This window comes from Phaseolus vulgaris, chromosome 11 (assembly GCF_051622355.1).
Source record: "Phaseolus vulgaris cultivar YP4 chromosome 11, ASM5162235v1, whole genome shotgun sequence".
NCBI lineage: Eukaryota > Viridiplantae > Streptophyta > Magnoliopsida > Fabales > Fabaceae > Phaseolus > Phaseolus vulgaris.
Window position 1 is genome coordinate 6973931 of NC_143508.1, and position 14939 is coordinate 6988869.

Consider the following 14939-nt stretch of genomic DNA (forward strand, 5'->3'; position numbering starts at 1 on the left):
CCATTAATAAAAACATCACAAAACTTAGTTCAACTACTAACCACTACAAGGAATCATCAACACTTGAGAATAAAAGAATGCATCATACTCAGAAGGCTATTGTTGAAATTAAAAAAAAAATAGAGGTGTAGTGAAAAGGTACGGAGGTACACGTAGAATTTGCCTAATACATGGCTATTATTTTTATTTTTATGAGAAATTTAAGTGTCAAAATGAGAGTCTCATGGTCTAATATAAAGTTTACTCATAAAAGAGAAAAAATCAATTTTCTTAGAAAAAAAGTGTATTTTTTATTGCAATGCAACCACTATTTGCTTATATTAGGCACATAATATTCTTTTTCAACCTCCTTCCGTTACCAAACATGAAAACTAGTCACTATCTAACTTTTGGAGTATGCTTAACAAGTTGGAGATTTAAATTAGTAGAAATGGGTGTATAGTTTCTATTATTTTCTTCTTGATAAAACATAACAAAGGTTGCAATTTTTTTAAGGAAATATAGCTGAAGAAAAACCCTTAAATATATAGAGGGATACAACAATTAGTCAAATTACAGATCCCTTAATCCACTCTCATAAATTCACCACTAAAGTACTCTTTATCGCAATCAAACACTCTCAATCATTAACTGCATGGTAAGTAATGGTTTGGATTTTGGTAATCATCAAATCCAGTTTTTGTCTACGAAGACAATGCAGTCACAAGAACTAGTCCAAGAACAAGGGAACCCCACTTTCCATGCATATGGATTTTCATAGTTCCAGAGTTCTCTTTAGTGGAACTAATCTCAGATGAATCTGAGGAATCTGGAGAAATTGACTTCTCCTTATCCGCTTTAGGAGCCTTTGCTGATGGTTCCGGAGCCAATGTGGGTGCCTTAGCAACAGCAAAGAAGTCCATAGGAAGAAGCACCTTACCCACCTTGTAAATAGCAAGATGCTTATCTGTATATACAATGCCTGTGATGGTGGTGTTAACCTCACCCGTTGAGATGTTCACACTCCCACCATAACTTATCACATTCAGTTCCACTTTTCCAGGTTTAGCCCCTGCAAGGGTTCTCACAGGGTTGGTTAGAGTATCAAAGTTGGAGCTAGAAACATAGTCTGAAAGAACATGGAACTGTAAGAGCTCGAGCTTTTGGCCATCAGAAAGAGAGTTGAGGAAGCCTGGTTTGAGTTCAGAGAAGGAACTGTCATCAGGGGCAAGAAGGGTGATGCCACCTGATTTAGTAGTGAGGAGCTGTGCATTGAGTTGGTTGATCAATTGGGTGGTTTTCATGAGGCGGATTAGGATGTTGAATGATTTGGCCTGCCTCAGGATTCCAACAATGTCAACAGCTGCAGTGTCAGGGGTGGAATCACTTGGTGACTGTGGCAGTGAGGGAACCAATGGCTGTTTAGGAGCCTCAGCTGGAGGGGTAGGTGTAGGTTGAAGTGGTTTAAGAGGGGCAGAAGCTGGTGATAATTGGGCTAAAGTGGTGGTGGAATACAAAAATGAAAGTAGCAGGGCTAGTGAGAAGGACAAGACACATTGCTCTTTCATCATTTTGGTTTTTTACAATGAAGGTTTAGATGATAGGAATTGTAGTTGTAATGAGGTGTTGATGCATTGGTGATATGGTGGAGATGGTTTTTATAGAGAAAGTTTGGGATTGGGAGACAAGGATAGGTAGTTGAGAGGACTTGTTTGAGAACCTTAAATTGTGATTTTTGAGCACACACTGAGTGGCTAGCTGGCAAGGATATTGAGGTGTTGCATCAACAATGATATATGGATGGAGCATTGTGTTTTCATGATTGAAGGCCACACCAGTCTCCCATCACAATCAATTGATCAATTGTAGTTTTTCTGCTGGACCTCTGTTATCAAACAGAGCAACCTTTTTGCAATGAAAATAGAAAGACATAGCCATTGATGTGCACAAGTTATGGCATCTTTTGTAAAAACAATGTAATTGGAGAAAGGTCAAAAAATTGTTTCCCATGCATGGTAACGAAAATATATGAGGTTTGGACACATTTCTTAAATGACGTGTTTGTGTTGATTCTATTGGACACCAACGCTGGTAGAATATGTATCTTTGAAGTGTCAAATTCAAAAAATATTTATGAAATTTCTGATAATTCGACAATTTTAATACGGTTCTAATACAATTTTAAAAAGGAGAAACACATTAATTTTCTAAAAACTTAAATTTATATATCAATTCTTATTATAATTATAAAAATAAGAAACAAATCCTTTTGAATCCGCCATGAAAAATATTTATTAAAAAAATTGAAAAAATACTTGTACATATAAATCTTTATTGTTAATGTATATAATTCATAATTATATAATATATAAATCTGTGTTCATGTATCCTATATTTTAAAGATTATACAGATTATACGTATTTACATTTTAGAAATTATACGTATTTTCATATATATATATATATATATATATATATATATATATATATATATATATATATATATATATATATATATATATATATATATATATATATATATATATCCGTGTCTTCTAATGCATAGATGAAAATACTTCAAGAAGATTAATTTTGTTTTCTTTACTCTGAAGCTTTTCAAGATTCAGTTCGTACTTCAAAGATAAAATAAAACTTGAAATTCAAAGTTTAAAAGTTTAATCTTTCACCCTGTTTCCCAATAATATAAAGATATTTATTACAATGTTGTTTCACACAAAGGGAGATATAACATTATTCTGATATAAAGTTCTCTTATTTAGGTGTAGATGCACTGCTGTTAAATATAATAGATGTTATTGTTAGAAAATGAAATCGAATAAATTCAATATAATTATTGCTTACCCAAGAAAGTTTATTTCTTTTTCATTCAATTATGAATTAAATTAGGAACATTTACAGTATGACACATAATTAACCTTTTCAACAGTGATCTTAGACACCCGACTCGGTCAAAATTTTAATTTAAGGGAAACTAGTATTTTTTATGTTTATTTTGTTTCTGAAAAGGATGGCCTGAAGGCCTAAAAACTACAAGGAAAATTACATTAGAAACATCAACTAAAAAGGGAATAGAAAGAAGAACATTTGTTAAGGGCACATGAATAACCACATTTTAGGTTCTCCAATCACTTTCTAATATGAAAATAAAACCATAAATTAAAGTTGGAATGATTATTTTCCATTAGTTTCTTTATACACTTCACATTTGCACAAAGATAAAGAGTATTCCTTTTGCACAATGATATTTTAGATATCACTAAGAATCTTTACCATCCCAACTAAGTTATCATTTTAAAGTTTCAACAATTATTTCACATTACACGAACATTCATAAAAGAAGAGAAAAGACAAACAAAAATACAAACAAGTATATCTATGTCAATAAAAAGAAAACCATCCCAACTAACAACCTAAATTCTGAAAGGTTAAAATGATTCTTAAATAAAATGGTGTTCATTACATTACAGTGGGTAAAGAATCAAATAAAAAAGAAGTTCAATTTATTATCAACTTTTATGATAGTCATAAAATCCGCACATCTATTACTTATTTAGAAGATCCAAGAAACTTTAAAGTCAACAGTAGCAAGTTTTCAAACATTGTATTCCAAAGATTTTTGAGTAAATTGAAGCATAACTAAAAATTTCGGAACGATTTAACAGAAACAGCTGAATTGTGAATCATTCAAGCATTCTTTCCCTTTCCATTTCACCAATACACGAGATACCAGAAAAATACAGCAAATTTAAACAAAAAAAGAAGCACAAACAAAGAAATTAACCACAAAGAAAACTGAAAGTTCAGCTGCTAAATGATCAACTCCACATGGTTGCCATAGCGAACAAGGCTATCCCAAGTGACACAAACTTTGTTCCACTAACATTGCTCAAACTGAGTGCCCCAGATTTATTGTGATCCTGGTTTGCTTCTTCTTGATCGTCATCAGAAGAGTTTTCCTTAGCAGCTTTGGGAGCCTTTGCAAGAGATGAAGGAGCCAAAGCTGGAGCCTTATTGGTTGCAAAGAAATCTAGAGGAAGAAGCACCTTGTCCACGTGATAAATCCCAAGTTTGTTATCCGAGTATACTACCCCAAGAATGGTGGCATTGACGACCCCAGTTGAAATGTTGACACTGTTACCTAATGCATTCACATTCAGTGGAAGCCTTGCAGGGTCTTTGCCAGCCACTGTCTGCACAGGGTTGCTCAGAGAATCAAAGTTTGAGCTGGACACAAACTCTGGTAATATGTGGAACTGCACAAGTTCAATTTTCTGGCCTGCGTTTAGGGAGTTGAGGAAGCCAGCTTTGAGGTTGGAAAAGGCAGAATCATCTGGTGCAAGGATGGTTATGCCCCCACTCTTGGCTGTTATGAGCTGTGAGTTGATGTTGTTCATGATTTCTGTGGTTTTGAGGAGGCGGACCAGGGTTGAGAACATTTTGGCCTTTTTTAGGATTCTGGTGATGTCATCAGGGACAGAGTCAGGGGAGTCTGGAGACTGAGGTAATGTGGGGACTAATGGTTTTGGTGATGGTGCTGCAGCCTTTGGGGTATGGGGAGTTTTTGCTGCAGGGGCTGCTGCAGGTGCAGGTGAAATAGCCAAGGTGGTAGAGGAAAATAGTAGAAAGAGTGAGAAGGAGAAAAGGGTTGCTTGTTTCATCTTCCAGTTGCTAAGTCAAACCTGTAGATATGGCTTTGATGATTGTGGAAGTATGTGAATGGTTTGAATTAATTATGGTTGGAGTTTGTGTGTGATATGTTGGATTTGTGAATGAGGGGGGTTATATAGAGATTAGAGGCCAAGAAAATGATAGGTTGGTGACATGTTGTGGCTGTGAAATTTGTTAGCTGTGGAGTGATATCCCAACTGTGATGAAATTATTAGTGGGATATTTGGCAAAGTGATGCTTTAGTTGGCATACATTAGGTGAAATAACTACTTCTGTCATTGCTGTAGTCTGGGCATCAGTTAGAAAGGTTTGCCATGACACCATTTAAATACAACACAGTATGCAAGTATGTCCTACAAAAAGATGTCTGAATGCAGAAAAGTTGTACTTAGATGTTGAGGAAAACGATAATTTACACACATTTTAAGGACACCATATGATAAGACAAGACAGTGAGTCTACTATAGAAAACATTTTATTTCTGTTATATTACTGTATATAAAAGTTCCATAAGACAATTGGAAAGCATACATAAAACAGAGAAAATAACTAAAATTACAGTACCTGGGTTATTCTCAAATTGTACTCTCTCGTTAATCCAGATGTCTATTTGATTAATTAAGTGTTCATGCAGTTGTTACACTGCTAACTTCTTTCACCACTCTGCACTGCACCTCTATGCAAAAAGATGAGCTTTTGTTCTCAATATTTTAAACACTGACGAATTGACAATTTGGGTGACATGATCAAGAAAAAAACCACTACCGGTCGAATTATTTTTTTATTCATCCCCATAATTTTTAAATGCAACTCCATAATTTATAAAATGAACATTTTACTCTTTATAAATGTGACTTCAAGCTTACCAGTTATGAAAATATTCCACTACAAGTTTTTTGAAATTCTAAAATGATTTAGAATAAGATTTTCATAACAAAATCTTTAAAATAAATTTTGAGGAACATATGAAATGCATTTCAAAACAATTTTTTTGAAACATGAGTTATTTCTAAAATGAGCTTTCATAACAAATTTTATAAAACACATGAGATATGCATACCATAATAGAATCTCTAAAACAAGCTTTTTAGAACATATATAATATTCCAGAACAAACTTTGTAGAACAACTCTTTTTCCTTCTTCTTCTTCATCTTAGAGTATAGTAGCAACAAAGAACAAATGTGTAGTTGGAGGTGCAACAACGCGGATGACGGTGACAACAATGATAATGTGGTGCAACGAGAGAGTTTATTTTTATTTTTTTTCTTTTATATGGAAGTGCAGTTAGTAATTATTGTGGTGTAGTAAGAAAAAATCTGTAAAATTCTTAACCCATTTTAATACACATGTAGCAAAAACAACGTACTAAAATAATCGGAGAGTTTCTTCTTGCACCCCTACAATTTTCTTCCTTCACCCTACATTCTTTTGAAATACTAAAATTATCATTTCACAATTTTAGGTGATTTCAAAATAGGAATTTCATAAAAAAAAGTGTTTCCAAAATAGAGATTCGAACATCGCTATCTCATATCTGGTTTCACCTCACACATTAAGTATCTCTAATACTTTTAATACTTTTGGCTTAACTCCATTTCTAGATTATCTTTGACTTATTTTCACACTTAAATCACCTTCAATCCGAGCTCCACATCTTAAGTTCTTCTATGTCGACACCACATAAATTAATAATTTTTTATTCGACATTTCTCCTTAAACATTTTATCTCGTGAGTTGGACAATTCTTTATATCAAAAGGCAATGTTATACTAAAAAAATGACAATTCACTAAAAATAAATCATTAAATAAAAATTAATTTTAAAAAAATAAAAATTAGTTATTATATTAATTAAATTAAATATTATTTTAGAGATTAAAAAAATTATTAAAAAAATTTTTATTATTAATAAAATTTATAAATTAATATTTAACTATTAACTTTAGAATTAAAATAGTTGGTTATTCCACCTTAGAATTATGTGCATGTGGTTCATCGTTCCAACACAATCAAATTATATTAAGAATAAAAATATACTATATCCATTGATTAAATTTTATATAAGGTACTCTTTAATATTTCAATAATTATTTTAATTTCTTAACTAATGCTTTTAGAATATCAGTTAGAAATGGAATGAATTTTTTTTTTTTTGCAAGTTATGGTCTTAACTCTTATGCAATAGAAAATGGAAGGAAGAAATATTCATATATGATTGAACCAAAATGGCATACCAAACCACAAGCACTATAGCCAATATAAAAAAACCATTATTTTCTTCTTGCCCTCTACATGCATATCATGGCTCCACCCATCAGAACAACAAAAGACATCCACTTTACATGTACGCTGTAGAAATTCATGCAACCACCAGAAGCCTCCACCGGAACACCACTGTCATCATCCATATTTTTGTTACTGTCACCACTTCTGTCTGCATGTGGCTTCGGTGCCGGAGCCTTAGGCTTAGGGAGCACCACGTCAAGTGGAAGAAGCACCTTGTCCACCTCATAAATAGCAAGCTGCTTGTCTGTATACACGGTGCCTGTGATGGTGGCATTGACGGCACCGGTGCTCATGCTCACGTGGCTGCCACCGTAAGTGGTGATGTTAAGTTGCAGCCTTTTGGGGTCATCACCGGCTTGGGTCTGAACGGGGTTGGTTAAAGTGTCGAAGTTGGAGATTGAGAGGAAGGAAGAAAGAGTGTGAAACTGTAGGAGTTCCACCTTTTGCCTGTCGTTGAGTGAGTTCAGGAACCCTCCTTTCAGCTTTGAAAAGGCACTGTCAGGTGGCGACAAAATGGTCAATCCGCCGGAATCTGATGTGAGGAGTTGAGAGTTGAGTTGGTTGATCAACTGGGTTGTCTTCAGAAGCCGAATCAGAACAGAAAATCTTTTGGCCTTACTCAGTATTTGAGCAATGTCAAAGGTAGCGGCTTTTGGGGTGGCGGGAGATGGGGCAGCATCGGGGGACACTGGTACCAATGGAACAGTGTTCATTCCCGATGGAGATGCCAATGGTGATTGTGCTACTCTTGGGATTGAAGGAGATGCTGCGGGGGAGTGTTGAGCTGATGTGGTGACTACCACAAGTACAAGTGAGACACACAAGAAGAGAGAATGTTGCATCACCATTTTGTGTTATAGTGATTATTTTCAACACTACAGACTGCAATGTGTGTTGTCCGTTTTGATGTGAGGAAAATGGAAGAAGTGGCTCTTGTTTTATATGGTGGCTGAGAGAGAAGGATGTGCAGAAGGTGTGTGTCAGAAAGATTAAACTTCTCTCTGTAAACAATTTTCAGTTACCTATCATGGAAAGTTGGTGCATCAACCAGGATTGGTGGTGAACCAGTTGGGATTGAGAAGTGGAAGAAACGGAGTATTGGCTGGTATGTGAACATCTGCAATATTTTACTTTCACGTCACAATTCATAGGTTGTCACTATACATCAATTGGATTTGAAAAGGTTGTCACTGAAAATCTCACCTGAAAGTGGCATGGCCACACTGTATACTAGTTGTGTATTTACATCAATAAAAATTGATAGTCATTGTCTTGAAAACTGACATGACAGGTGTTTGATTGTGCAGGGAACTTGTATTAGGTGAGATGGTGAGATCTGTCATACTCTCTTTCACTGTATGATATAGAAAACTAAAAAAAGCAAATCTTGTACTTTGGTCCACATTGCATATTATGTTGTATTGGAACAGAGCTTAATAGAAAAAAATGTTGCATATATTCATATAATTCGGTTTAATGTTTACTTTTCCTTCTTCTCTTATAGGTTAAATTTATGTTGGGATTGTAAATTGAGTTCTCTAACCATTGTTGCATCGTAAACAGAATATTATGAGTACGTTTGGAAACTCAAATATTTTCACTCTCAAAGATAAGCAACAGTATCGCAAAGCAACTGAAGTAAAGATAAATAAGAATTCACACGATCACTGAATTTACTTCTACAAATCTTCTCCTTATAATATTCGTGTAAAGTTTAAACTGTTGATATGTTTAAGGGATGACATGTATCTTCCCTGTAAAGAAAGAAAATTAGACACGTCAGGGATCCATTTTACTGTATGCTTAACAAATCACAATTTGGTGTGAATCTAGTTAGCCTGTTAAATGTAAATTTAATCGCAGTATCCAAAGAGAAAAATTCAATATTATTTGGAAAAATGGAATACTTTTGTATAGCAAATTGCAATACAACCATTATTTGCTTATATTAGGCATATCTTCTTTCTCCGCCTCCTTTAGTTACCAAACTTTACAACTACTCATCACTAACCTTATAAATAAATATTGGATGATTAGTTGGTTTAATTTTAGTATGAGAACTTTATTACAAAAAATTGAATTTCGTTAATTTTGTTCGAAAACTGCGTTAATGGTTGATGAAACTCTCTTTATGCACCGGTCTTTAATAATTTGTATTTGTGTTTATTAAAGAAAAAATTAACCTAATAGACTATATGTTTAGACCAGTCAAGTTTTGTTTAATAGACTACATGTTTAACAAATTGGAGGCTTAAGTTGAGACAAAGTTTCTTCATCAAAAGATATAATAAAGCTTGTAAACATTAGTTAAGAAATCATAAATTAAAAGCACAACACTTAAATTTATAGAGGAAAAAAAATAACTCATAAATTCTCCAGATTCACTCCTTTCTCGCAATAAAAAAAATTACATTCTTGAACATGAAAGATATACTAGATTGAAATTTGGTAAATTTGGAAAAACCTATATGGTTTATGATAACAATGCAATCAGGAGAACTAGTCCTGGGACAAGGGACAACAACTTTCCATAACCGATTTTCACTGTGCCAGAGGTACCGTTGTTGGAATTAATATCAGATGATTCTGAGGAATCTGGAGACATTGACTTCTCCTTATCCGCTTTAGGCGCCTTTGCAGAAGATTCTGGGGCCAAAGAAGGTGCCTTTGCAGGCGCCTTGGCAACAACAAAGAAGTCCATAGGAAGAAGCACCTTCCCCACCTTGTAAATAGCAAGATGCTTATCTGTATATACAATGCCTGTGATGGTGGTGTTAACCTCACCCGTTGAGATGTTCACACTCCCTCCGTAGCTTATCACATTCAATTCCACCTTTCCAGGTTTAGACCCTGCTAATGTTCTTACAGGGTTTGTAAGTGTATCAAAGTTGGAGCTAGACACATAGTCTGAAAGAACATGGAACTGTAAGAGCTCGAGCTTTTGGCCATCAGAAAGAGAGTTGAGGAAGCCTGGTTTGAGTTCAGAGAAGGAACTGTCATCAGGGGCAAGAAGGGTGATGCCACCTGATTTAGTAGTGAGGAGCTGTGCATTGAGTTGGTTGATCAATTGGGTGGTTTTCATGAGGCGGATAAGGATGTTGAATGACTTGGCCTGCCTCAGGATTCCAACAATGTCAACAGCTGCAGTGTCAGGGGTGGAATCACTTGGTGACTGTGGCAGTGAGGGAACCAATGGCTGTTTAGGAGCCTCAGCTGGTGGGGTAGGGGTAGGTTGAACTGGTTTAAGAGGGGCAGAAGCTGGTGATAATTGGGCTAAAGTGGTGGTGGAATACAAAAGTGAAAGTAGCAGTACTACTGGAAAGGACAATACAGGTTGCTTTTTCATCATGGTTTGGAAGTTTTGGGGATTGAAGGGTACGAAGCTAGACTAGAGGAAAAAAATGGAAGTGGTAGGATTTTTATGGGAATGAGAACTTGATGCATTGATGACATGGTGGAGATGGCTTTTATAGAGCGAGTATGGGAGTGAGAGACCGTGATAGGTAGGTGGAAGGCTTTGTTTTGAAACTTTATATTGTGATTTGTGAGCATACAGTAAGCTAGAAAAGAATATTGAGGTTTTGCATCAACGTTCTACTGATGTATTAAGCATAATGCATTTTAATGATTGAATGCCACACCAATGTGCCATCAAAATCAATTGATTTTGTCAATAATATTGCTTTTTGCTGAGACCATTGTAATTAAACAGTGCGATATTTTTTCCCATGAAGATATATTGGGTGAAAAAAAGAGTGTTTGATCAAACAGATCAAGCAATAGAAACACATGCAAATGAAACATACAATAGGTTCTGATAGGTTGTGGAAGTTACACTCCTAAAACTCTACATCTGTACATAATGACATTATTTCGGTTGCAAGTCACATATGAAGTAAGCTATATTCTGTACTTAGTGGGCAAGGATGATGAAGATTATGGGTATACATATATCAATGTTATGCAATTGTTTCATTTGATACGAAGGTGTTCTCCAGATTTTAGAGAAACTTTATCTCTATCTAATTGAATGAGCTTTTGACAGAGAATCACGTAGAGGTCTTGCTCGGATTGTGGTTTACTACCAACGAAGAAATTGATGGTCCAGCTCCTCCGGAAGGGTAAAAAGTTCGTCTGGGACAATGCGAGGAAATCTTCAAGCAATTCAAGGAGTTCCTCACATCCCCGGCCGTCATCCAGAAGCCGAGGGCCGACCACCCAATCCTGGTGTATCTGGCAGTCTCGGAAGAGGCAGTCAGCGCTGCCCTGGTACAAGAGACCGAGGGCGAGGAACGTCCAATGTACTTCGTCAGCCGAACCCTCCACTCGGCCGAAACCCGATACCAGATGATCGAGAAGGTGGCTCTCGCACTGGTCCTCACGACAAGATGAGTGCGCCCATACTTCCAAAATCACTCCATAACTGTAAGAATCGACTACCCTATTTTCAAAATTTTGTCTAAACCGGACCTTGCAGGGAGGATGATAGGATGGTCAGTCGAACTCTCCGAGTTCGACATACGCTATGAACCGAGGGGCGCCATCAAGTCTCAGTGCCTGGCCGACTTCTCAGCCGAGCTGACACCACTACCCACCCTCTCGGGCGGGTGGACTCTCTATGTGGATGACTCCTTAAATAAAACAGCCTGTGGAGAGGGTACTCGACCCCCCTGCTAAAATGCATCACCAACACACGAGGCGAATACATTCTGGTCGAGATCCATGAGGGGGTCTGCGGGAACCACGCCGGGGCGAGGACGATGGCCGCCAAGGTCTTGAGAGCCGGCTACTACTGGCCGACCATACAGGGCGACTGTGCCGAGTACGTGAAGAAATGCGCCAAGTGCCAAGAGTTCGGCCCCCTCCACCACACTAGGCCGGAAGAACTGCACAACATCATCTCCCCATGGCCGTTCGCCATATGGGGGATGGACATTATCGGTCCATTCTCCCCAGGGAAAGGGCAGACCAAGTTCCTCCTGGTGGGAGTCGACTACTTCACAAAATGGATCGAGGCCGAACCCCTCGCCTCCATCTCGACGAAGAATGTGCAAAACTTCGTATGGAGGAGCATTTTCTGCCGATTCGGCGTCCCGCACACGATAGTAACTGATAATGGCCGACAGTTCATTGACCGAGGCCTACAGTCATTCTATGACGACCTGGGCATCAAGTCCATCACAACCTCGGTGGAACACCCGCAAACCAATGGACAGGCCGAGGTCACCAACAAGGCCGTACTCAACGAGCTGAAGAAGCGGTTGGACAAAGCAAAGGGCCGATGGACCGAGGAACTGATCGAGGTACTTTGGGCGTACAGGTGCACCCCCCAAACTACCACGCAGGAGACACCCTACAGCCTGACATACGGGACTGAGGCCATGATCCCGGTTGAGGTGGCCGAGCCCACCATACGACGACAGATGTTCGATCTCACCCTGAACGAGAAAAGCCTAGCGGTTAACCTCGACCTGGTAAGTGAGCTCCGTGACAAAAGCAAGATTCGGGAGGCTGCCTGCAAAGCCCGGGCGTCCAGATGGTACAACACCAAAGTCCGGCCGAGAGGTTTCCAGAAGGGCGATCTCGTCTGGAGAATGCGCAGCGACGCAAGAAAAAATGAAGGGAAGTTCTCATCCAACTGGGAGGTGGAATGCTTATCATCTAGAATGGCTTTCAGGAAAAATTGTACCGAGGACGTGGAATGCCACACACCTCAAGTTCTATTACAACTAAAATCAATAAAATCACGCACTCTTTCCTCACCCAACCAGGGAGGTTTTAACGAGGCGTTTTCATCAAAGTATTGGAAATATTCTGGCACCACCTCTCGGAAATATTCTACTGAACAAGCAATGGCCGACCGCTCACCAAACTTGCTCGATTAACATCGCAAGTATCGGCCGACTGACTGCCCACTTGCTCGATTAACATCGCAAGTGCCGGCCGACCGCTCACCAAACTTGCTCGATTGACAATCACCAAGCCTGCTCGATTTAACAAACGCAAATTAAGGCCGAACGCCCAAATTATATTTATCGCAATTAATGGCCGATCGGCCATATCTTGCTGGAAGTAAACGTTCGCAGTTAATGGCCGATCGCCCATATTTTACTTGCTCGAATTTAAACGTTCGCAACTAAAATGGCTGATCGCCCATATTTTACTTGCTCGAACCTAACATTCGCAGTTAATGGCCGATCGTCCATATTTTACTTGCTCGAATTTAAACACTCGCAGATGATGGCCGAGCGCTCGTATTTTACTTGCTCGAATTTAAACGTTCACAATTAAATAGCCGATCGCCCATATTTTACTTGCTTGAATCTAACGTTCGCAGTTAATGGCCGATTGCCCATATTTTACCTACTCGAACCTAACATTCGTAGTTAATGGCCGATCGCCCACATTTTACTCGCTCAAATTTTGACGTTCGCAGTTGTGGCCGACCGCTCGAATCAATGGGAGACCGACAGGATAACTTGTAAATTTTTACACAAAACAAAGACGAAAGAAAGATAAACCATATATTAATGATAGAAATAGGGCGATACAACCAAAAGCAAAATAAAGAAGTCACAACCCGGCCTAGGAGGAAATTAAAAACAAGAGCAGGCCACACCCCGGCCAAGGGAAAAACCTAGTCTTGGACTTCCACGCACTCCCCCTCCTCATGGGTGCCGACCGCCTGAGCCTCCGATGCCTCCAAAGCCCCCGCCTCGGCGCTTGGAACCAACCGACCTTGGTGAACTTCATAGTCCATATTAAATTCACCAGTGGCCGGCGGTCCCCCATAAAGAAAATGGGCTTGGCGCACGACTCGGTTGAAGCACTGCTTAAGCAGCTTCTTCGACTCGTCGTAGTTCTGGTCGAGCTCAGCCTCAACCTGCTCCTTGGAAGCTTGGAGGGCGGCCAATTTAGCGGCCGAGGACGAGAGCTTCTCCTCAGCCATCTTCTTCACCTCGACAGCTTCGGCTGCCGCCCTCGAAGCCTCCTCTTTGGCCGAGGCCAAAAGCCGTCTCGCCTCGGCAACATCTTTCTCAGCAAGCTCCCTCTTGGCAGTCTCCCGAGCGGCGCTGGCCGAGAGGACATCATTGGCAGCTAAGGACCGCTTCAAGTTCTCGCGAGCCTCGGCCAACTCCTGCTCCAACCGAGAGACATCCTCGGCATGTTGGCGGTGACCTTCGATCCCTTGCTCAACAAGAACGATGGACCGACACATAAGCTCTAGCCCACTCTTCAGCAGGTCCATGGGGGCGACCGACCGGATCGACTCCCGGGTCCCCTCAGGGAGAGCCACGCGAACTCTACGCGTAAACTTATGACTACCCCCTAGAAGATCTAGGGCCGAGGTCGGCGGCCGATGGCCACCAGCTGAAGCACCGGATGCTTGCTCCACGTGCCGAGGGAGAGAGAACCCACCTCGACCATCTCGCGGCGGGAAGGAGGCGGCGTCGGCAGAGAGCTGGGGGAACGATAGGTGGTGGCAATGTTACCACCATCCCTCGCCCTTTTCTTAGACTTGTAGGAAGGGCCAGCCGGGTCCCTATCGGCACCAGGGGCAGCAGGAGCGTTCGCAGGAAGAACGTCGATGCTTCGACGTCCCTTTCAGTCGGCCGCCCTCTTCCGGTACTCGTCAAGGACGCTAACGTCGGCCGGTTTCTCTTGAACCATCGTAGCTGCAAACCAAAAAACACAAGTTAGAACAACGAAACTAAATATACCGACTGACACAACAAAAGACGAGCCCATACCCCTAATGGCCGCCCAACGCGTCGTCTCGGTATATGCACCGATCAGCGATCGGTAAGGAAGCTTCCTTGGGAGTGCGTCGAAGAAGGAGAGAATCTCTACCTCCTCCTCACTCCCCGTTGGCCTCGGCCAACTCTTAAAATCTTTGGGCTTGGAGGTCCAATATAGGGGGAACCGAGACCGACCGGCTCGGTCAAAGAAAAAGGCCGTCGCTTCAGGCCGAATGACGACCTTG

General features: G+C 39.7%; 4 protein-coding genes across 4 annotated transcripts; all 4 read right to left on the minus strand.

The window, feature by feature from the left end:
• Nucleotides 1-505: 505 nt before the first annotated feature.
• Nucleotides 506-1620, minus strand: LOC137833101 (fasciclin-like arabinogalactan protein 11). Its single transcript, XM_068641477.2, has one exon. It carries the CDS (start codon nt 1548-1550, stop codon nt 684-686), a length of 867 nt encoding a protein of 288 aa, XP_068497578.2. The 5' UTR covers nt 1551-1620; the 3' UTR covers nt 506-683.
• A 2034-nt stretch (nt 1621-3654) lies between these two features.
• LOC137839395 (fasciclin-like arabinogalactan protein 11) lies at nt 3655-4748 on the minus strand. The gene has a single exon (XM_068648514.2). The coding sequence runs from the start codon at nt 4656-4658 to the stop codon at nt 3816-3818; it is 843 nt and encodes a 280-aa protein (XP_068504615.1). The 5' UTR covers nt 4659-4748; the 3' UTR covers nt 3655-3815.
• A 2110-nt stretch (nt 4749-6858) lies between these two features.
• Nucleotides 6859-7875, minus strand: LOC137833299 (fasciclin-like arabinogalactan protein 11). The gene has a single exon (XM_068641658.2). It carries the CDS (start codon nt 7801-7803, stop codon nt 6958-6960), a length of 846 nt encoding a protein of 281 aa, XP_068497759.1. The 5' UTR covers nt 7804-7875; the 3' UTR covers nt 6859-6957.
• Nucleotides 7876-9315: 1440 nt separating this feature from the next.
• LOC137829761 (fasciclin-like arabinogalactan protein 11) lies at nt 9316-10504 on the minus strand. Its single transcript, XM_090297851.1, has one exon. The coding sequence runs from the start codon at nt 10302-10304 to the stop codon at nt 9429-9431; it is 876 nt and encodes a 291-aa protein (XP_090153977.1). The 5' UTR covers nt 10305-10504; the 3' UTR covers nt 9316-9428.
• Nucleotides 10505-14939: the final 4435 nt, after the last annotated feature.